This window comes from Micromys minutus, assembly GCF_963924665.1.
Source record: "Micromys minutus genome assembly, chromosome: 26".
Lineage (NCBI taxonomy): Eukaryota > Metazoa > Chordata > Mammalia > Rodentia > Muridae > Micromys > Micromys minutus.
The window spans coordinates 5591600-5614040 of record NC_137961.1 but is presented as its reverse complement, the minus strand read 5'-3'; the positions used below and the strand labels follow the sequence as shown (position 1 = coordinate 5614040).

Below are 22441 nucleotides of genomic sequence, written 5' to 3'. Positions count from 1 at the left end.
ACTAGAAAGTGTTAAATGGTCAATGACTGTTTAATGATTTCATGCATGCAAGAAATTAGATAGTCCAACATCTACTGATTTAGCTTTTATGGTGTATTGTAGATGATATTGCAAAGAAGCTAAGTGACTTATTTAGCATTTTTGAGTAAGTAGTCAAAGAATTTTTTATTTGCTTTATATAAAGTGTTCAAAGAGACTTTATGTTTTGAATCCTCTTTGGTCCCTACAGTAACTTTGTGTGTAGGACAGGTGCCATTCTCACCTTATGGAAGAATGTGTGTCAGAGAGATTAACAGACTTGGTCAGTGTTGACATGTAGATGTTAGTTGTAGAAGCTTGAGTCCTTGGTCTTTGGATGCCAGGCTGATGCTCAGTAATGTTCACTAATGAATGGGGGACACAAGGCAACAGTATTCAGAGTTTAGTTTTGGGGTTCTGTGCATCTGTTTATTGGGATAAGATATTGGTGAAGAAGTTAAGAATGAAGAATACATACTTAGAGGAACATAAATTGGAAAAACCAACCGTTCCCATGTTTTAATTGCCTTGATTCAGGAGATGTGTGTGTGTGTGTGTGTGTTGCAAATCTGAGTTAACGCTTGAATCATTTTCGTAGTCACTTTAGTGTGCTTTCTAGAACTCTAGTCTCTGAATTTATCTCTATTCCCTCCTGCTGTGCATTATAGAGCAGGTTGTAATATAGAATGTAAAGTTTTAAAATGTAGATAATCAATTAGCTAATGTATATATTTTTTAATGTACGTATATACAGAAAAATTTCCTATCTACCGGTGAAACAGACCCATCGACTCTGGGAGTTTCTCTTCCTATTGATGAGCGGTTATCTGCCAAGGTAGGTGGACAGAAGTTTCCTGAGAGTTTCCTGAGGCTATAAAACCAGGAGGGAAATACTTTTAATTACATCATTTCTCCCTACTTAAGTATAATCTTTTAAAAAGTATGGAATTTCTAGTTGAGTCATTTGAAAACTTACTTTAAAATTAATGACACAATGTGATAGGTTTCTTTTTTTCTGGATTTTATGTACTTTATGTATTTATATTTTAAATATTCAGTTTATTATTTCAACATTGATACCTGAGCCACAAAGTCTGTGTGCTACAGTCATCCGTGACATACTTAGGTGGGTGTGAAGGGATAGTATTGGGGGCAGCTGTGTTTCTGTCACTCCACTGATTCAAACCCGGATTGTCTAGGAGACGGTAGCAACATTAAATAGTATGTAAGGCACAATGGACACTTACCAAGTTTCAAACAGCAGACCTAAGTTTTACTCTTGTAGATTGCATTGTTTTAGTGAAATTGAACATATTAGGATTTAAGAAAATGTCCTAATGCAGTTTATTTGAACAGAACAGTTCTATCACAGTATTTTAGTTTGTGTATATGGTTTTTATTATTTTGTGTTTAATAGCCCTTCTTTAACTTGGGGAATAAAATAGTACTGAGTGTTTTGGTGGGTCTGTAGGATGACACTGAGATGGGTTATACTGGAGTAGTTTCCTTCTGTCAGCGACTCCACGCGGTGATGAGTCCAACAGCATGTATTCATGCACATTGGCATACGGCAGCAGAGACCTAGAGAGCCACGGCACTGATCCGGTCCCTTTCTGTGCCTCCAGTGACTTCTTGTCCTTAAAACCGCGAGAAGCTAAGAGTTCTGATGTGTAGGACTCTGCTTTCATGGAAAGGCTCTCCTCCCGAAGGGGAAGTTAACGTTGCCTTTCAATTGTTTTGTAAAGGAAAGGTTGAAACTTGAACGAAACCGAGAATACAATCAATTTCTCAGGGGTAAGGAAGAGTCCACAGAAAGAGTCAGACAGGTAGAAAAGAATATTGAGGTATGTTTTACTTTTATAAAGTGATTTTTAATATCACCTGCATGAGTGGGCTGCCGGGGGGGGGGGGTGGTGGTGGTGATGTGTGCTCCACCCTCCTGGACTTTGTTTTTAAGTGATGTTTAAATTCTGACAGTTTCTAAGTTTCCTTTCTCTTTTTCTCCCTTCCTCCCCCTGACTCCCCCCCATGTGTATGTATGTATATGTGTGTGTGTGTGTGTGTGTGTATTATGTATATATAAAGATATAAAGATGGAGTTCTTTCTAAAAATTTAAGTTTTAAATCACTTAAAAAATATATCATTTTCTCTCTCCCGTCTCCTCCCTTTAACTCTTTCCATGTTGCTCTTCCCTATTGCCTTTCAAATACATGGCTTCCTTTTCCTTGTTATTGTTACATGTATATGAATATATATATATGTGTGTGTGTGTGTGTGTGTGTGTGTGTGTGTGTGCATGCGTATGATGCATAAATATATGAATCTAAACCTGTGGAGTCCATTTAACATGCTTGTGTATATATGATTTAAGGGCTGATCACTAGTGTTGGTAACCAGCTAGGGGTCACTCTTGTGGAAGAGGAATTCTCCCTCCTCACCTGTCACTGTTGTCTATGGACCAGTCTGGCCTCTAACTTAGAGACATCCACATGCCTCAGCCTTGACTAAAGGCTGACATGACATCATTTAATACACATACATGTAATATATATGTAATTTTAGTTTGATGTAAGTTATGGCTTTTTTTTAAAGATTTATTTATTTTTCTCTTTAATGGCTTTTTTGATTAAATATCAAAGTTGAGATATATATTAATGCATCTTAAGGATAATTATTAGACTTCTATGTAACACAGGCTTTAGTTAAATTTTATATGATAATGTCTCATTTAGCTTTGTTTCCTTTTTTAATTCAACAGCCTAAGAGTCAAAGAAATAAAAACCCTGTTAGTCAAGGTAACTCTGATCTACCTTCACAAATACTGACTTCATATACACACTCAGAGGGACCTACATATGAAGAGCTTCTGAGCCAAAGGCGGCGAGAGGAGAGCCGATGCCGGCAGCTAGTTGATGAGACTGAGTTAAGGAGCAGAAGACTGCTCAAACAGACGGACGAAGAGATAGGTGTCTCTGGTACCCAACACCGAAGCTTTCCCAGCAAGCCTGCTGTTCCAGAGAGAAGAGCTCGCAGGCTCACCGAGGACTGTGTGCTTGACAAACTGTACCGTAGAGCTGACCGAGATCCTGACGTAAGTGAAGAGATGGACGAGAGGTTTAGATTTGAAAGTGATTTTGATAGAAGACTTTTGAGAGTATATACGAATGACAGGTATTTACATCTTCATTTTTATTCTCTTTATTTAATATTGCTGTTACTTTTATAGGCACGTTACAGGAAAGCAGTTTTATTTGATTTACTATATTATACTGTCTGTTTTGTGAAAGACCATTATTTATGTGTCATTGAAGGGAGATAAAGAAAACACTCAGAGTGAGGTCCTTAGATAAAGCTAGAAAGTGGGGCGTGTACACCCTCAGTCTAAAGGTGAGCAGGCATTCTCATAGAAGGGGTTCCTGTCTCAGCCCTAAACCAAGTAGGAGAGTGAAAAGGAACCAAAATCTCGCATGTGAATTTGAATTCTAAAGTAGCAGTGGATTCAGATTCACAGTCTGGATTCCAAAGAAATCCCAAGGTAAGAACTCAGGCTGTCTTGGCTTATAGCTTCCCACATTACTGACAGGGATAACACCCACTTCTCTGTGCAGTAGGTTAAAGCTAGGTTGATAGGCATCCCAATTTTAGATGTCCAAATGTATGAAAAAAAGGACTTTGTAACATAGATGAAATGCAGTTTGTGCCTTTACTGTTTGTACATATTAAGCATCTTTATCAATGTATTTTAAATGGATTTTCATGTTATTGAAATGACATTAACTTTCACAGTCAGATTTTCCAGTGTTTTTCACTTCCTTTAACTATTGATTTTGTGATATTGTTTGGAACTTCTTAACTATAGGTCACTGTTTTCATTTACCATATGACATAACTCGGCATCTGAACTTACCTTTAGAAACTATACAGAGTCCACATTTGCTATTGACCTGCTACCTTGAAGGATTACTTGTAAATTTTGGGACCTGTTTTGTTTAGTCTGAGTATTTAATTTTTTAGTGTTTTAGAAAATATTCTCAGGAATTAATATTTAATTAATAATTAATATTGTCAGTATTTTGATCACTAATAACAATACAAAACTGACATCTGCCTTTATTCGCTATCTTAGTTTAGATCATTTGAATTCAAATTTAATATCAAGAATTAGAAATGTGGATTGTGTACTGTAGTTTCTTTGAGCTGAATCTGTTTGTGCTTCAGAAAATGCTCCAAATTCTTTAATATCTTATATTTAAAGTTTATTAAAAGACCTCTCAGTTCAGGGTTTGGGTCCCGCAGGCTCCTAGAATCTCGATAGTGTCTTTTCTGTACCTGAGGACTTTGTAGAATGTTTATTTCTTCTTTATGACATTTACCTCCAGAATACAATGAAAACATGACGTTAAGTTTGGAGTTTTATATGACAATCGATGCCTTGCTTTTCACACGTGAAAACAAGCCAAGGAGTTATATTCTGACCCTTTGGGCTGCATCATTACCTCATGTGGTTCCTCAGTGGAGTGACTTTTCCATACCAACGTTCTTAACGCGTATTTGAGATCACTTACAGTTGACTTCTTACTGTGATCTCAATTCTGAACACTGTTTCTTCAGTGTATCAGCTGCCGTTTTTCATGTTTGGCTGTTTGTCATGATTCTTAATAATATGGCTTCTATATCCACCCTTCTCACCGAGAAGAAAGGACTCACATTAGTCATCCATAGGTTATATTTAATGGTTGTTAGTAAAAGAAATAACCATATTTATTTTCTGAGATTCCCTGGTTCCTGCATTTTTTAAAGTTAAGTTTTTGGTCAATTCTACTTTATAGTGATACTTATTTTTGTAATTTTGGTATCAGTTTCTTTCTAATTTTCTTACAACTTCCTAATATACCTAATGTATATGAATGGTACATTTCTTCTTATTTTAAAGACAGGGCAGTGAAAGTTCTTTAGGAAGTGTTTTGGCTTTTTTCCCCCTTCCTTAAAGTCATACCATGGTCAATGTTCTTAAGTAATTAACAAAGTGGTTCTCACTGTGACTAACAATTTATATCCTGTGTGTTTGTGTGTATTGTGTATGTGTATATACTAATGAGCAAAATTGATGTCTAGGAGCTTTCTGAAGTTGACTGTAAGTAGGGTTTTTAAAATAATACTTGGAATTATCGACTCTTAAGATGTAGCTGTGCTACTGTTTCTTATTACTGAGTGGCAGAGGTTAGTATATGACCTTTTAATACTTGACTTTAGTAGTAATTGGTCAAAGAAATTCTCAGCATTGGAAATGCCATTTTGCAGTTTGTGTGATTAATGTGGTTAACATTTGTATTCTATTTAAATAGTTGCATACTTATAATTGATAGGTATTTAGTAAAGTTCTGAAATAGTCTTTCTCTGAAGCTTGAATCTGTAGTTTATTTTTATAATTTGTTCTTTATAAGACTAAATGTTTCAGATTAACTACTTCTGAAGTAGGCTATCTTAAGGAAAAAAAGAAAAAGGTGTTTGCTATTATTTAGGAGTTGTTCATGTTGAAGATTCTACTTTTTGAAGACTCCATTTCTTTAAAAAACATTAACATGTATTAATTTTTATCATAAACTTGGCTTCTGATGTGAACTTTGTTTCTTTGGGCATTATGATTTATTTTTAAAGATTTATTTTTATTTATATCTGATGCACATGTCTGTGTCTTTGGAGACCAGAAGAAGGTGTTGGTTTCTCCTGATTAGGTGCTGGCACCTAAGCCTGTGTCCACTGTGAGAGCAGCAAGTGTTCAAGGAAAGAGGGAGGAGAAAGTTTTTCTTTTAACATGCCTTTTCTCCCCTGGCAGTAGGCTGATGAGATCTGCAGTTATTTCAGTCTCTGGATCAATTTTGAATTGTATATAGAAGCTTTTTTTTTTTTTTTTTTTTAAATGAGGGCAATTCCTTTTTGGCAAAAGGGACTAAGCACTTGTATTTCTTCAAAATGTAGATCAAGTTATTTCTATTTTAACGTGCTCACTCATGAGGGCAGGCAACGTTGATGATGTGTGGAGATGTCATGTCTGAGCCTGTGTATGTGATAACTATAGAGGTTTGACCCTTAGCACAGACACTTGTGGGTCAGAAGAACAGCTTTCATCTGGCCGCAGCTCTGACGTCATAGCAGAGCAGAGAGCCTCAGGCACTAGTCTGAGTGCTCTTAGAATTGTGCAGCTGGGACATGCGAGGCAGCACTGGGGAGGCTCCTGCTTGCCTCCAGAATACTTCCTTAAAGCTGTTAATGCACCATAAAAATTATCATTGTAAACTAAGGAGAGCTGAGGGAAAATAATCAAACGTTAAGGTAAAGCTGCCAAATTAATAGGAAAATTAGTAAATGAAGTCAGTTTCATAAAAATATTTCTAAACAACTAGGTGGCTATGGAAGAGTGTATGACAGAGTGCTTGTTTACTCTGCATGTTCTGTGTAGCTGTGGGTGTCCTCAAACTCACAGAGATCCACCTGCCTCTGCCTTCAGATGCTGGGATTAAAGGTGTGCGCCACCAATGTACAGCCTGCCCAGTATTTTCAGGGCCCTGAGTTTGATACCCGTTCCTGCAGAATGCTGACACGTATGGCAATTCAATATGGCTATTGAATTTTTAGTCTTAAGTTTATTAAGAATAAAACGTTGACTAAGATTCTAAATTACATCTTGGTTTCATGGCTCTATATCTGAAGCGTTTTTAAAGATCTTATATTATTCTGTGGGTTTTGTAGTTTATTACCAACAACCTCGAACCTTTTAATCAACTTAAGATAATTAGTTAAACTTTGTAAGTTTTGTATGGTTTGAAATAACCTTCGGGAATATGACGCTTGTTGTTATGATCTGCATATGTGCTGAAGAACCATGAAATATATTTTTATGGGTTCTTGGCTCTATTATAATCAAGTATATTAAGGTTGTGAATACAAATATTGTTTTTAGACAAGTTAGCTGAAAATGCAGGAGGCTGTAGTTCTTTAGTAAATTTTAGAACACATTTCTAAGATTTTAATTGTCTTTTAATCCTGAGACCAAAGTTATGCTTTAGAAAAGGTAAGTTTGCCTGTCTGCCTTTTTAAAAAAATTATATGTATGCAATAGTCTGTGCTCATGCCAGAAGGTCTCATTATAGCTAATTAAGCCACCATGTGCTTTCTGGGAATTGAACTCAGGACCTCTGGAAGAGCAGTTAGTGCTTTTAACCGCTGAGCCATCTCTCCAGCCTGTATTTCTCCGTATAACTATTAATTGTACTTGTACAGAAGTAGATACCTTCTTACCACATCAGTGAGTTCACTTTTGTGTGTCATTTCAGGCCCCTAACACCATTTCTGAGCTTGGTGAATCATGAGAATGGCTCACAGTTTTTTGTTTAGAGTTATAGTCAGCACTGTGACCATTTAGTTTAGTCTTATTGAGGCAGCATCTTCCTCTGCACTGGCAGGCCTCAAACGTCTGTTTGAGACAGTTAGTCTTTTTGTTTTGCTTTATTATTTTAGGATTGCAGACACACCAGCGCACCCAGCAGACAGCAGTAATTTACTGTAGTTGTAGGACAGAGAGGAAGAACAGCAGAGAGGGAAAAGGTCCGTGGGGTAGAATCAGAGGCAAGCCAGATGTCTCGTTTGGAAACTTCAGTGATGAGACACAGAAGATAAAATTCCCACAGCACTGAATACTTTAGGCTCAGCGCCTAAAGTATTCTTGAGGTCTGCTTATATATATGCCCTGTTCTTAGCAAGAGCTAACATTTGGGCTTCCTATAGGAAAGCAAGGGTTTCTTCATAGCCTATATTGTTTGTGTAGATACTTCAGGAACAGACACACTCATGAAACCTCCTGAAACCTATGCTGTAAGGTGAGAGCCAAGGGCTGCTTACGGAAGGCCCTTTCTTAGTGCAGGCCTTGCATGTGAGCCTGCTGAGCTAGAACCTCTGCACACGTGCGTTACGTTGATACAGCATAACTGAACGTGGAGGGCCTGCGCCTGTGCCCCTTTGCTCTAAGTGGGAGTAGAGGTAGACTGATCTGAGCACCAGCAGCTTCAGTTACACATCGATAGCTTTCTCAGAAGGGTGATTGAGTAAACATTAAAATGCTGTGGAAAGTGCTATCTGACATGGCTAAAAACTGGAAGTGACTCCTGTTTTCATGGCAACGTCACTGTGTCATTATGATCACTATATGAGCAGATTTCCTCCAGATAAGTGTGGTTATGGTTTGTGGTGGGACCGAGTGACAACCATGGTAGGAAGGCTCGTTGTGGAATGAATTTGTTTGTTTTACAGATGGATGTGGCCAGAATTGTTAATCTGATCAGAGACTTTGTTAATTGGTATAGTTTTTCAACCATACTTTTTATCTTTTTCAGGAGGAAAATATAATTTGTTAACAGTCACATAAGGACATATGACTTATGAAATGTTTATTGTGGATGCTAATAAATGCTCATATAAAAATTTATGCTGGTTTCTCTGGAATAAGAAATTATATTTAAAAAAAAAACAAATCGGTGTTTGCCAAATGGAAAAACAAGATAGTTGGAAACCTCCTCACTGTTTTAAATGTTTGCCTTTTCTATAGAAGAGAGTACATTCTAAACTTTGTCTTTATTCTTTATGATCTTCTAAGTAAAATGAAGGTCCCTCAAATCTGCTCTGCAGCAGATTGTTTTAAAATGTTTCTGCTCAGCTTCTTCATTCTTTCGTGGGGTTTACTATGCCAATTTTTAAGTTCAAAACCTTGGTTTAATGTATAATGAAATCATTCCCAGGATGTATGTATCTTAATCAGAAATCAATGTTTTCAGTTCTGCCTGTAAACTGCAGTGTGTATAGGGATGTTGTCTGCTCCATGTCTGGAATAAGGCTGGGCCTGCTGACAGTGCCTTTATTTACGATACTAACCAATTGGTAAAAATGTTAGTGTGTCATCTCATATCTATAGCTGGGGAGATGGCTCAGAGGTTAAGACCTCTTCCTGCTTTTCCAGAGGACCTGAGTTCAGTTTCCTGTATCCAAGGTGAATGACCTACAACCTCTTCTAACTAGAGTTCTAGTTGATCTGACACCTTCTTCTGGCCTCCTCAGGCATCAGCAAAGACATGGCTTGTATTCACACACGAGGGTGCACACACACACAAACACACATAAAAATAAAATCTTTAATTTTTAACAATTAGAAAAACATTAAATTTAAAAATTTAAATATTTAAATGTAATATTGAAATAAAATATTCTAGAAGCTATATAGAAATTGTTTATAGTAATGTCAGTTAAAAAATGTGTACTAGGGTCTGGCGTTATAGCATTATAGAGAACTTTCCTAGTATATTGTAATACACAAAAGATCAGCAAACTTGAATGCAAGTTCTTACTATATGTTTTTAACCAGCAGATCATATTTGAGGCAGATCTAATTTGAATTAACTTACTCAGTTGCAGTAAACCGACAACACAATCTTTTGCTCACCTTCATGCTAACACACCAGACTGTAGAACCCTAGGGGTATAAGATCCTAAGGGGTGGAACATGCTCTATAAGCTGATGTGTTTTTAAGGCCGCACAGGAGCCGACGAGGGGATGATGTCACAGGAGAGCCAAGTACACAGATCTCGCCTGCTGAAAATAAAAGGTATGTGACAGCGCTTCGCTCCTTGAGTCTTGACAGTCAGACAGCACCTGCCTAAAACTGGCTTCAGGAAAAAGGAGAAAAGCATAGTGTATTAGCAGCCCTCCTTTCCCAGTGAGAGGAAATGGAGGGAAGAAAGATGAGGTATTGGACATGAGCACTTATGGTATCTCCCTCGGCATTCTCCGTTCCCTCTCCTCCTGCCGTGCTAGGGCTTGGGTGAGGCAAGCACTTTACCACAGAGCCACACCATTATTTTCAAGAATCTTTTTAAAAATTTTTTGTTTTTAGTAAAGCTTGGCAAGGCTTTCAGCGTAAGCCTCTCATTATAAAGTATAGAGATTAGTTTGAAAGAATGAAGGAGAAATGAACATTATTGATTGGTGTTATAATGAAATTGAAACACCTTGGAATTGTGGCATCTGAGATAACATAGTGGTTAAGAAGTTACATGGTTCTTGCCGAGGACACAGGTTTGAGAACCAGCAATACATCTGATGACTCCCAGCTGCCTGTAACCCCAACAGGCACATACACACACTTAAAAAGATTATCTTGAAGTCACGGCACTGCAGATGGACTGAAAATGTCCTTGCAGTGTGAGTTTCACGTTATTTATTTATTTATTTATTTATTTATTTATTTATTTATTTTAAATTTTTGCTTTATGGTGGAGTAATGCTCACACTGTAAAATTAGTATCCAAGTTTCTACTGATAACAAAGCAAGTAACTTTATAGTTTTATTTTGGTGCTTTTCTGTGTTGTCCATAAGTATGAATAGTTTTAAAAAAAAACAAAACCTAAAAGAAAACACATGGGCCATCAAGATGTCTCAGCAGGTGAAGGTGCTTGCCACAAGCCTAGTGCCCTGAGTTGATCCTTGGAATCCACGTTATGTGGGAGAGAACTGCCAAGGTTGACCTCTGACCTCCACACTTGAACCATGCTACCTGTATTATAAACCAAGCCAAAATTTTAAATTGATGAAAATGTTTGGCAAAACCACATGATGTCTGGGATGTGGCTCAGTGGGAGAGTTCACATGGACAACCCCGAGAAGCTGAGTTTGATGGAACCACATGATGTGTAAGTACGGAAAGTTCTCAGTGGAACCTGTATAGTTCGTATGTGCTGATAGGGAAGACACACAGTACGTTGTCCTAACATACAATACAATGAAGCTGATGTGCTGTGTCCCGAACAGTGTCCTTTCTTGGAGGAAACAAAGTAAATATCACCCCTGGCTGTTAGAGAGCTTGCTGTTTGTTCCTAGTAAGTTTTCATTGAGGATCTTTTTTGTTGTTGTTGTTGTTTTTTTCTCCTTTCAAGAAAGTTTGTTTTTAAAATTCTTTTTTAAGATTTTTTACCCTAAAGGGAAATCTTTTCTAAATGGAAATGTAGTAAGAGGTATGTTTGTGTGCTCTCTTGCACACGCATGCACATGTGTATATGGTATTTCATATAAAAAAAGATTTCTAATCTGTGGACCAGTGAAGCAGGCTGAAGAATTAAGAAATAAAATACTACAGTTTTAACTAGCATTTTTGAAAGGAAGGATAATTCATATTCTTGTGTTTTCTTCAAAAGTACAAGTTATGTACAGGTGTTTGTGAAGGCCGGAGGTGAAGGTCTAGCGTCTTCCTCCATCCTGTTCCACTGTATTCTCTGAGTTGGCATTGCTGGCCAGCAAACCGTAGGGTCTGGTCGCAGTCACTGCCCAGCTGTGAGTTATAGACACGCACCGCCCAGTTAGCTTGTGTCTGTGAGCTGAGGGTTGAGCACAGGTCCTCATGTTTTCAAGTAATTTACTCACTGGGCCATCTCAACTCCTTATGTTTTTGTTCTTTGAGTCATGGGTTTTTACATGTAACCGAGTTTTACCGTTTAGCCCAGGCTGGCCTCAGCCCGACAACCCTTTTGCTTCAGCCTCCCAAGTGTTGGCATTGATGGCATGCACCACTGTTCCCAGACTTTATGTTGGATTTTGATTTCCCAAAGATACTTGGATTTTAATATTTGCTGTCTCATTGTTTGTTTTAGTGTTCAAGATAATGGGCCACCCAAATCTGCTGATATCTGTATCACCAACCCCTTTGCAGGCATGCTCTTCGGTATGTCCAGCACTTGCATTTTTAGACCTTCGTAGAGTGTTGAGTTACATGTCCTTAGTGAGAACGCAGTGTTGTCAGTACGGTGACATAGCAGCAGCATTTACTGAGGCACACTATGGTGAGCGCCATACTAAGCATTCAGCATGCATTGTATGGAACTGTTGACAGCTTAAAGCTAAATGGCTGAGTTATCTGTGCGTTCTATAGGATAGCTGAGTAAGTTTGAGTAATAATGCCTTGTTTATTTTTTAGCTAGGATTTTGTTGTATTATGAATGTTTCTTTTTATTCCGTTTTATATGTAACTCTTAATTCTTTGCTTATTTCTTGTATTTTAGTTCATTTTTTAACACTACATTCTACCACTCTTGTTGCCTTAATCACTATTCTATTCTAGTGTGTGTGTGTGTGTGTGTGTGTGTGTGTGTGTGTGTGTGTGTGTGAGTGAGAGAGACAGAGACAGAGACAGACAGGGAACAGATATAATTGAGAAAGAGACTGAGAAAGAATGGGTCTCATATGGGTTTTTAAACCCTAAAGCTTACCCCCAGTGACATGATTCCTCCAAGAAGGCTGCCCTTCCTATTCTGATCTTCGAATCCTATTAGAGTTCTGCCCTAGTGACTAAGCAATCCAAGTGTGTGAGCTGATGGGGCACTTATATTAGAACTACCATACTTGTTCTTTTTACTAGTTTCTGAGTAAGGGTTTGTTTGTTTTTCAAGATCATAGTGACACACATTTTCTATTTTTTAATCAAAGGTCAAGGTCATTACCGACTATGATCCTTTTGGTTTGCTATATTATGTTTGTCCTTATTTTAGAAATGGTGTGGTGAGTCTTGGTTTTTGCTTATAGCTTTGTATACAAAAGAAGTTGTAACTTTGAAAGCTTAGCTAAAATATAGTTTTAGTAAGGTACATGGAAACATTGAATAGCATATTAGATTGTTCCAACCTAAAAGCAGTCAGTAAGTTACGTTTTATCTTTGAGACATAGTTACCTGGTATTTTCAGACATTTTTGTCCTGGACTGTTTTGAGGAAGATGGTTATGTTTACAGAAACTTAGTTCTTGTTGCCTATAAGGTTTGACCAAGTTTATTCTTTAGATCAGAGTAAAGGCACATGTTTATGCTGTGTGTTTAAGGGATAGTAAAAGAAGTGGTGAGCTGAGAGCCAACTGAGAAGTGATCAACAAGAAGTACTCTGCCGTCTGCAGCCGAGTGGAGGCACCATGAGCCACACCCTAGACAAGTGTTTGCAGTGAACGGCTTACGGCTCCTCACATTTGAGGATCTCTGTCCCCGAGGAGGTTTGCACAGATAGGAAGCTTAGGTCCCTCTAAAGGTGGTGATTCCATTTCATGTAGTGACGGTGCTGGTCATGAAAATACTCGAGCTCTACTTATATTAAAGTTAATTTTCCTATTGTTTAGCCTCAGATATTCATTTGGGACTTTTACTTTATTAAAAAAATGAAACCAAAGCTGGACATAGATACACCTTTAATCCCAACACTTGGAGGCGAGATAGAGGCAAGCAGATCTTTGTGCATCTGGAGCCATCCTGGTCTACGTGATGAGCTCCAAGACAGCTAGGGTACATAGACCACTGGTTCTCGATCTGTTGACCTCAACCCTCACAGGTGTTATATACTAAACATCCTGCATATCAGATATTTACAATACAATTTCCTAACAGTAGCAAAATTGCAGTTATGAAGTAGCAAATAATTTTATAGTTGGGGTCATCACAGCATAAGGAACTATATTAAAGCATAAGTGCATTAGGAAGGTTGAAACCACTGCTGTAGCCTTTCTTAGCAGGGCACAGTTGGGACAGCATGAGCAAGTTGGGAGGGAAAGGACAGCGTACTGTGGCATTTAGAAAAGAACACGGATGACTTAGAATTGCGTGTTTGAATTGTGTTTTTGTTACTGCCTATTGTATCTCAGCCCCAAGGATTGAGTTGAGCACTGCTGTGCCTACCATAAAAGCTGCGCTCTTACTGTGTGCTGATGTCTCCTATAGTCTGGAAGCACAGTTCATGAAATCTTTATTTCACGTTTCTGGGATTTATTAAAAAGTTTTAAAACATTTACTCTTTGTTTAGAATATTTGAGACAGAATCTCTTTGAGTAACGCAGGTTTTGTTTTGAAGCTCAGGCTGGCTGAATTCATTACTCTGTCTACCTTCCTTTTTTTTCTTAACAATTTTATTAGATATTCTCTGTATTTACATTTCAAATGTTATCCCCCCCATCACCCCTTTCCCCTACCCTTGTTTCTATGAAGATGCTCCCTCTCCCAACTACTCACTCCAAACTCAGTGCCTTGGCATTCCCCTACACTGGGATTACTAGCCTTCAATGGACCAAAGGCCTGTCTTCCCATTGATGCCAGACAGTGCTGTCCTCTGCTACATATGCAACTGGAGTCATGGGTCTGTCCATGTGAACTCATTAGTTGGTGTTTTAGTACCTGGGAGCTCTGGAGGGGTTGGTTGGTTGATAATGTTGTTCTTCCAATGGGGTTGCAAATCCTTTTAGCTTCTTCAGTCCTTTCTCTAGCTTCTCAATTTGGATCTCCATGTTTAGTCCGATGGTTAGCTACAAGCATCTTTATCTGTATAAGTATGAAAGATCTGGAGTGTTTGGCAATCCACTACTTGCTGTGGTGGGAGAACTGGGTTCTGATGTTACCAGGTTGTCTTGGTTTCTGTTGCTTAGGTTCTTGGACTTGTGATGTTACATGGTCTTGCTGTCTCTGCCTAGAGCTTGTCTCTCCTGTGTTCTCATAGGGTCGGTATGATGTCTGTCCAGGGTCTTCTAGCTTGCATAGTCTCTGTTGAGAAATCTGGTGTAATTCTGATTGATCTGCCTTTATATGTTACTTGTTCTTTTTCTCTTTCTGCTTTTAATATATATATATTTTTTGTTTTGTACATTTATTGTTTTCACTGTTATGTGACTAGAAGAATTTCCTTTCTGGTCCAATCTATTTGGAATTCTGTAGGCTACTTGTATGTTCATGGACATCTCTTTCTTTAGGTTAGGGAAGTTTTCTTCTATAATTTTGTTGAAGATATTTACTGGGCTTTTAAGTTGTGAGTCTTTGCTGTCTTCTATACCTATTATCCTCAGGTTTGATCTCATTGTATCCTGGATTTCCTGGATGTTTTTTGGCTTATGAGAGTTTTGCTTTTTGTATTTTTTTTTGACTGTTGTGTCATTGTTTTCTATGGTATCTTCTGCCCCTGAGATTCTCTCTTCTCTCTTTTTATTCTGTTAGTGGTGCTTGCTATGGTGGGAGAACTGGGTTCTGATGTTGCCAGGTTGTCTTGGTTTCTGTTGCTTAGGTTCTTGGACTTGTGATGTTACATGGTCTTGCTGCGTCTGCCTGGAGCTTGTCCCTCCTGTGAGCCTGTGTTGGCTTAGGGGTGAGAGTGCTCCTGGGGGAGCTCTCTGTGAATGGGTTTTTGATCGTGATGGTAGTGGGACGGCCCTAGCTCTGGGCACAGAGGGAGACCGGAAGGGTTCAGTCCCAGGCAGCCTCTGTCTACCTTCTAAGTGCTGAAATTACATGTGTGTACTTCTTTTCTTCTTTTTCGTTTGTTTTCTGAGACACTGTCTCAAAAAAATTGCTATAGTCCAGGCTGGACATCAATTTGAGATTTGCTGAGATTCCATGCATGAACCACCATGCTTGTGCAAAAAAATCTTTTTAATGGCTTAGAAAATACAGTGTGTATTTGAAAGATTGTTTATGGTGTGGTTATCAGTCATAATGGTTTGTAACTAAGTGAAATCAAGCTGGTTGATCTTAACGATTTATTCTTTCTGGTTTTGCCAGTCATATAGAAAAATATTAATTATCTGACCTTTTTGCCCGTAAATGGGAGCTGCAGGGATTTTTTTGAGCAATCTTGTTCAGCAGCTTTCAGCAAGACCTTTGTGCACCCGATGAAGAGGATAGATTATATGTTTCTATTTGGTGGAGGGCTGTCTCTGTCTTCTCAGGAATGCACTTTTCTCAATTTTCCTATCTTTCCCTCAGAGTGGTGGCTTCTATTTGTGTAGGATTTACATCAGAATTTCATGACATTAATTCAACTCCACTATGATTGTAAGTGTAGGACACAGGGTTCAGTGTAGCTCTCTGGCTCTCACCAGATAGTGACAGCTGTTGATTTGTATCAGAAAAGCTTGGAAAAGCCAGAAATATGGTATGCCTATTAACCATGGAAGGGTCTCAGCACCTCTGTATTGCCACTCTTTCTGATGAGCATGTGGCAGAGGCCAGGAAATGATTAGAGATTCCTCTTTCTCTGGGCTTCCGGGACTCTGTAGTTTAATCACACATAGCTTCTAAGACTTTGTTGAGAGATGAACTAGTTACTTTCATGTGCTGTGTGGTGGCTGCCTCTTCACACAGTGTGCTGGCAGCATGATGCATGGGCTCCCACCTCTGTATGGATCACCTGTTTACTCCTTCATGTCAGTTCTTCTACCTATTGACCGGCTTTCTGCTTTCTGATGGCCTTCTTAAAAATGTCACAATTGTAGATGATGGAACCTCTTCTCAGTGTAGGGTCAGAGTGATGCTCTTTTCTGGCCTTTTACCTTCTGTAGGGAGTACCTCCTCATATGGGTTTTCCTATTTGTAATGGCTTCCATTTTCTTCCTCATTATGCTTATAGGAACACTAGTTATTTTAATACTTATTTCTTCTGCTTTTTGTCGTGTGTGTGTGTGTGTGTGTGTGTGTGTGAGAGAGAGAGAGAGAGAGAGAGAGAGAGAGAGAGAGAGAGAGAGAGAGAGAGAGAGAGAGAGACGACGGATGGACAGACAGAGACAGAGATGATCTTCAGGGCCTTGCCTATGGTACACAGTTGTTGAAACTCCATTATTGGGGTGATTAGAAGTAAACAGAGGGACCTATTTTCACTTTAGGATGGACACTTGTTAAATTTTAAAAGTATAGAAGCTACTAAGGTATCTTAGTTACTCTTCTGTTGCTATGATGAAATACTGGTGACCAAAGCAACTTGAAGGATGAGTTTATTTGGCTTCTGGTGTCACATGGTTAGAGTCCATTATGGCAGGGCCTGCGTGGAAGCAAGTGATAGCCATGTGGGAGGAAGAGGAAGCTGAGTAGAGAGAGCAAACCGGAAGTAAGGCAAGGCCTTCAGTTCTCAAAGCCAACCCAGGCATACTTCCTTTTACGGTAAGGCCATCTATATCTCCTAAGCCTCTCAAACAGTGTCACCAACTTGGACCACGTGTCTGAAGCCCAGGACTTAACGAGGAGCATTTCTCCTTCAGACAGACTGGGGAGTAGAGTCTTCTGTTACTCAGACTTTGCAATTACTAATACATGTTATGTCTGACCCATGATTAGAACTCATAAATTAAAGTAATTTGTGTGTTGATGTGACTTTCCCCTAATTTCTTTATAGTAATCACTTAAGCACTGAATTTCTTAAGCTTGTGATACATGAGAGTTAAGATTTTTTTTCTTATTCAGGAAGTGAAGATCGAGAACTTACCAAGAGAAAGAAAGAGAAATACAGGCAAGAACTACTGGAGCAGATCGCTGAGCAGCAGCAGAAGAAGAGACGGTAATGAGGAGCTCGCATTTAGCAGGAAGCACTAGTGAAGTGACAAGAATAAGTGGCCGTTTTTCTACCATAACCAGCCTGTGTCTGCTAGACTGCTGTCCAGTACAGACAGCCTGAAGTGTAGCTTACTCTGAGATGGTGAGCGCACACTCACAGTGTGAAATGTAGGAGATCACAGTGCTTCAGAGTATTCAGTCCTGTCCAGAATCTTCTTCCCTTTACAGTTTCAGAGACGGAACTAATCAATTTTAATCCTTCTCACCTTCTCAGAATATTCTTAAATAATCTGTGAAGCATTAAAGTGAGGAATAAAAATATATGTTCTAAAGCATTTGAGAGTTACTTTCTTATTCTTTTTCTTACCTTCAAGATCTCACCTTCAAGAGGAAAGTAATTTCTTTTTTATTTATTTTATTTTATTTTATAGAGTTTATTCAGGGCATGGGGAGGGGAGTACAGGCAGAGAGAGAGAGAGAGAGAAGGGAAGAGGAGTAGAGGAGTAGAGGTCGGCCATGAGCACGTGGAGAGAGGGGGAAGGGAATGGAGAGAGGAGGGGCACGGGAGGGGGGGAGCAAGAGAGGGAGAACAAGAGGCCAAGAGAGGGAAAGTAATTTTTTAATATCTTCTATTAAGCTATCTTAAAATTATTAATTTTTGTAGTGCTGGCCTTCAAACCTAGAGCCTTATGTTTGTTAGTTAAAGCAAGCCCTCTACTCTTGAGATTTTCTTTTCTTTAACGATTTATTTCCATATTGTGTGTATGTGTGCTTTGCCTGTTTGCCTGCATGTAGAATGTGTGCTGTGTGTGCCTTGGGGGGGAGAAGAAGGTGTCTGGATCTGTAGAACTGGGGTTCCCGGTGGCTGTGAGCTGCCATGTGGGTGCGGAGCGCAGAGCCTGGGTTCTCTGCATAAGCAGCAAAGGCACCTGTCACCAATGTTATGGAGACTGTCTTTAAAGATCTTTATGCAAACAATTTAACTTTTTGACATGAAAATATACATGTGCTCTTAAAGAGGTTTTAATTGTTTTCCATAAAATACTTGGCTTTGGTTTTGTCTTTTATTCTATGTAAATTACTTTGTCTTTGAAGTGTCTCCAGTATTTATTTTGAGATATGTATTCTAAGGTACTTGACATGTAAATCATAGTTTCCTATGTATTATGACTGAATTTGACGTAAGGATTTTTAAGCTTTCTTATCAAAGGAATTATTTGTATTTGGAAATGTATTATACAGACTTCATGTACAGATCTAGTTCATTGAAGGCTACAATTTTGACAAGGTAGTGTGTTTAAGTATAATTTTTCAATTTATGAAATCTTAATTTTATTTAGAGAAAAAGATTTAGCATTTGGAATTACAACTTCTGGAGAGCAAGCCCCTGAAAAATCGGTAAGAGTTTTTGGCATCTTTTAGTTTTTTTAATCCTTAATTCAAAGAAGCCTCAAGTGTGGTAGTAGCAGGGGAGGCTCAACATGTTGGGATACTGTAAAAGCTCAGTTGGAACAGTACTGAACCAAGTTCCATTTTCATAAATGTCAATCATAACTACTGTGAGCTATAGAATTGTTAACTGATCTTAAGTATTACCTACTGTTAGTTTAAGATAGCTTTCCTTTCAGTCGTATATCGTTTTTAAGTTTGTTTTGCCTTCTGTTTACATGTGCTACGTCCATGGGAAAGTTAGACAGTGTAACTTAAACTTGATGTTAACACTGTTTTTAAGTATGTCTTGACAATTTATTCTCCTTTATAAGAGTAATTTTTAAAAAATGTGTAACTTGTGTCTTTCATCTTGTTACTGTGAAACTAGAAGGATAATCATACTCTTTGTACTTGATTTTTGCAATTCTCAACACCGTTAAGTGGAATGGCTCTCACACATCATTCCAGTTAAGTAAGGAGGAGGTAACGATTTTTTGCTGTCCCCGCAGTGTCTTCTTTTGTTGTTGGATGTGTAGTGTTTATTTGCTAAAAGTTTTTGTTTCTTTTGCTAATAATGGCTAAGACCTCTAGTTTTAAATCTAGCAAATCCTTAAAATTACTATTATCCTAATTATTATTCAGCTATAGACAATTTAGTGATTTGCTTAAGTCTGTGTTCCTTGGGTTATCTGCTTTAAAATGTAGTGCTGGGGTGATGGTGTAGCTCAGTGGTCGAATGTTCTTAAGATGTGTAGTCCTGGTTCAGCCTCCGGAGGCTGTGGCCCCCTATGTTTTATACTGCTCCACAGTGCATGCCCCTTTGTGTGTTTCTGACTGTTTATGTAATTTTAACTTTAGAAATCAGTCCTGAATCAGGACTGATCTCATTTACTTGAGAGGCTGAGGCAAGTTTGAGGTCTTTGTGGGCTACCGAGTAAGTTTATAGTGAATCTGGCTACTTAATTAATAAGACTCACAAAGTAACGTAAAAGCAAAACAAAAAGATGAAAAGTACCTGTGCTGTAGTTCAGTGGGGGAGCTGCTGACCAGCCTGTGTGAGGCCTGAAGTTGGTAATCTCCAATTCCCAGTAACGGGGAGAAAACCCCCTTCCTGAAAATATTGCCTTGCAGAAAAATAAAATAGGGTCCAAAGGCAATTCTCCTTTGTTTCTCATTAAATACCTTTAAAGTAGCCATTGCAATAGAAAATTAGCTTTTGGAAACTTGAGCTTTTTAGTGTAATATATTGACATGTTAAATTTTATAGTATGTTACAGATCTTATTTATTCTGGAACTGAATCACCTAAAGAGTATTAAGTTGAATAAATATGTATTAGAGAAGATAGTTAAAGCTTATTTAATAAATTTATTAAATTATGAATTATATTTTTAGTAATTATATAATGATCTATAATACATTTATATATCAAACATATTTTATACATTATGAATATATAATTTTATGCAAATATTCATGTAATATACAAACCATATTTACATATTAAATATGTTTATATGTTATACATTTAATAATTACAAAATTTAAGCTGTAGATTAATACATTTATTAAATTTATAAAAATTATTAAATTTTATAGTCTGTGGTAGAGCTTATTTATTCTGGAATTGAATCACCTAAAGAATGTCAAGTTGAATAAAAATCTGTCAGAGGCAACAGTTGAACATTAGTTAATATTTAAAAATGTCATAAAATGGCCTTTGTGAGTAAAGATTGATAACCAGCCCTGGCCTACCCCGTGCAGCTCTTTTTGTAAATGTGTCTTTATTGTGGCACAGCGTCCTTCACTGTTGAATGTGGCCTGTGCTGCTCTGGCACCATGGTGGAGTCCGAGGGTGGTAGTGAGGCTGAGGCCTGCAGAGCCTTCCTCTGGTCTGGTTCCCACAGCGGCTGAGGGGACATGAGGCATGGTGCTGTGGGAAGTTCATGCCTGGCTGGAGCTGCTGTTCATTCTTTTACTAACCATGAGCCTTTAGGGGATTTATGTGCTTCTCAGGGAGCCTCAGTTACTGCTTATAAAACAAGAATCAGATTGTTAAAATCTGTTTTAGCTGTAAAATTCTGCTGTTCTGTGACTGTCAAGTGCCTGCCCGGGGAGAGGGTCCTTGGAGGTCCTTGTCACTGTTGAACTTATGATTCTGTGTAACAAACAGGTTTTGTTCTCTTCTGTCTTTTTATTTTAGCCTGATAGACTAAAGCAGTTTAGTTTGACACCAAGACACTTTGAAGAGATGACGCCACCCGAGAGACCCAGAGTAGCTTTCCAGACTCCTCCCCCTCCCTCCTCTGCTTTCCAGACTCCTCCCCCTCCCTCCTCTGCTTTCCAGACTCCTCCCCCTCCCTCCTCTGCCCCGGCCGTCCCACCCGCCCCAGCACCTCCTGCCCCTTCTCACAATGAAGACTTGCACAGTGGACTCGGCAGCACCCTTGGTGAAGTGGTGCATCCCAGGTGCCTGTTTAAATGTCGTATGTGGGAACTAGGGAAGGCCTGTCGTGGAAATGTTAGGTTACAGGGGTGTGCTGCCGCAGATGACGCTTCAGTAGTGACTTTTCCTCCTCTTCACCTCTGCTGTTAGAAAAAGAAATCTTTACTGTTTCTGTCACTTAAGAGGCTTACCATTCTTAAATGAATTAGTAACTACATGTTAGTATTTTTAGGTCATATTTCTAATATCTTTAAGCATTTGAAAATTATGCGTGTTCACTTACTTCCACTTGGCAATCATTGAGTTGTTTCTTCAGCTTATTCAGAAAAACTTTCTAATCTGGTACATGTCTGTCTGGTTTAACAGTTTACTCCAGGGCTGTTGGGATTATAACCCTGGAATTCATATTGAACATGTCATTTCTATAGGGAAAACACCCTGTAACACGGATATTTTCTGGTCTATACTTATTAATATACTAATTAAAGGAATATCTTTACCTTTGTAGATTGTTTTTAACCTTTTAACACATTTCTGAGATGTCTCTCCTTCCAGCAGGACTTGGTCTTTTATTTGTCACTAACAGTGCAGGGATTTTCTTACAGCCTATCTCCAATGCTTCCTTTATCTCCTTCAGTGACTTCCTGCTCCATGTGCTGAGAGACTGGAGGCAGCCACAGTGCTGTCTGTTCTGGGTTAGAGGCCGGAATAGTTGCTTCACCGGACTCTGTAAATTAGTTTTCTCATTTGTAAGAGGTTGTGGTGGTGGTACTTGTCTACAGTTAGAGGCTGATGTGAACTCTGAGTTTTCCATGTATGGATACGATTTAGGAGTTGTTGATGATAACAGACTTTTCATAAGTTACTCAGGTGGTTTTTGCTGGTGCATTTGCACCGATGGTGGTGAGGTTAGACTCACAACTGACCACTGAAGACTCTTTTGGTGCAATCTTAGCCCCAGATTCTTTAATAGCAATAGGCTAATGCTTGACTAAAAAACCTAGAATGTCCCCTTTTTCTTTATCTAATGTTATTTGCCTTTGCCATTTCTATCATTGAGGAATACTGTGCTGATAGAAACACATATTGTCTCCTCAGTGAGGAAATGTGGAAGTACAAGTTTTATACATTCCAAATTTACGAACTATTAAATATTACATCAGGGTTG

At 38.5% G+C, this 22441-nt stretch overlaps 1 protein-coding gene across 3 annotated transcripts in view; it reads left to right on the top strand.

Annotated features, from left to right (window-relative positions):
- CSPP1 (centrosome and spindle pole associated protein 1) overlaps nt 1-22441 on the top strand; it is a 90845-nt gene that overhangs the window by 27777 nt on the left and 40627 nt on the right. For 2 of the 3 annotated variants that reach the window (XM_080938805.1, XM_080938804.1), the window contains 8 exons: nt 773-853; nt 1764-1862; nt 2778-3190; nt 9598-9672; nt 11712-11782; nt 17308-17401; nt 18738-18795; nt 21031-21296. In XM_080938805.1, coding sequence (XP_080794931.1) covers nt 773-853; nt 1764-1862; nt 2778-3190; nt 9598-9672; nt 11712-11782; nt 17308-17401; nt 18738-18795; nt 21031-21296 — 1157 coding nt within the window. The remainder of the gene's footprint in view (nt 1-772; nt 854-1763; nt 1863-2777; nt 3191-9597; nt 9673-11711; nt 11783-17307; nt 17402-18737; nt 18796-21030; nt 21297-22441) is intronic. The other variant, XM_080938806.1, reaches the window with a different exon arrangement.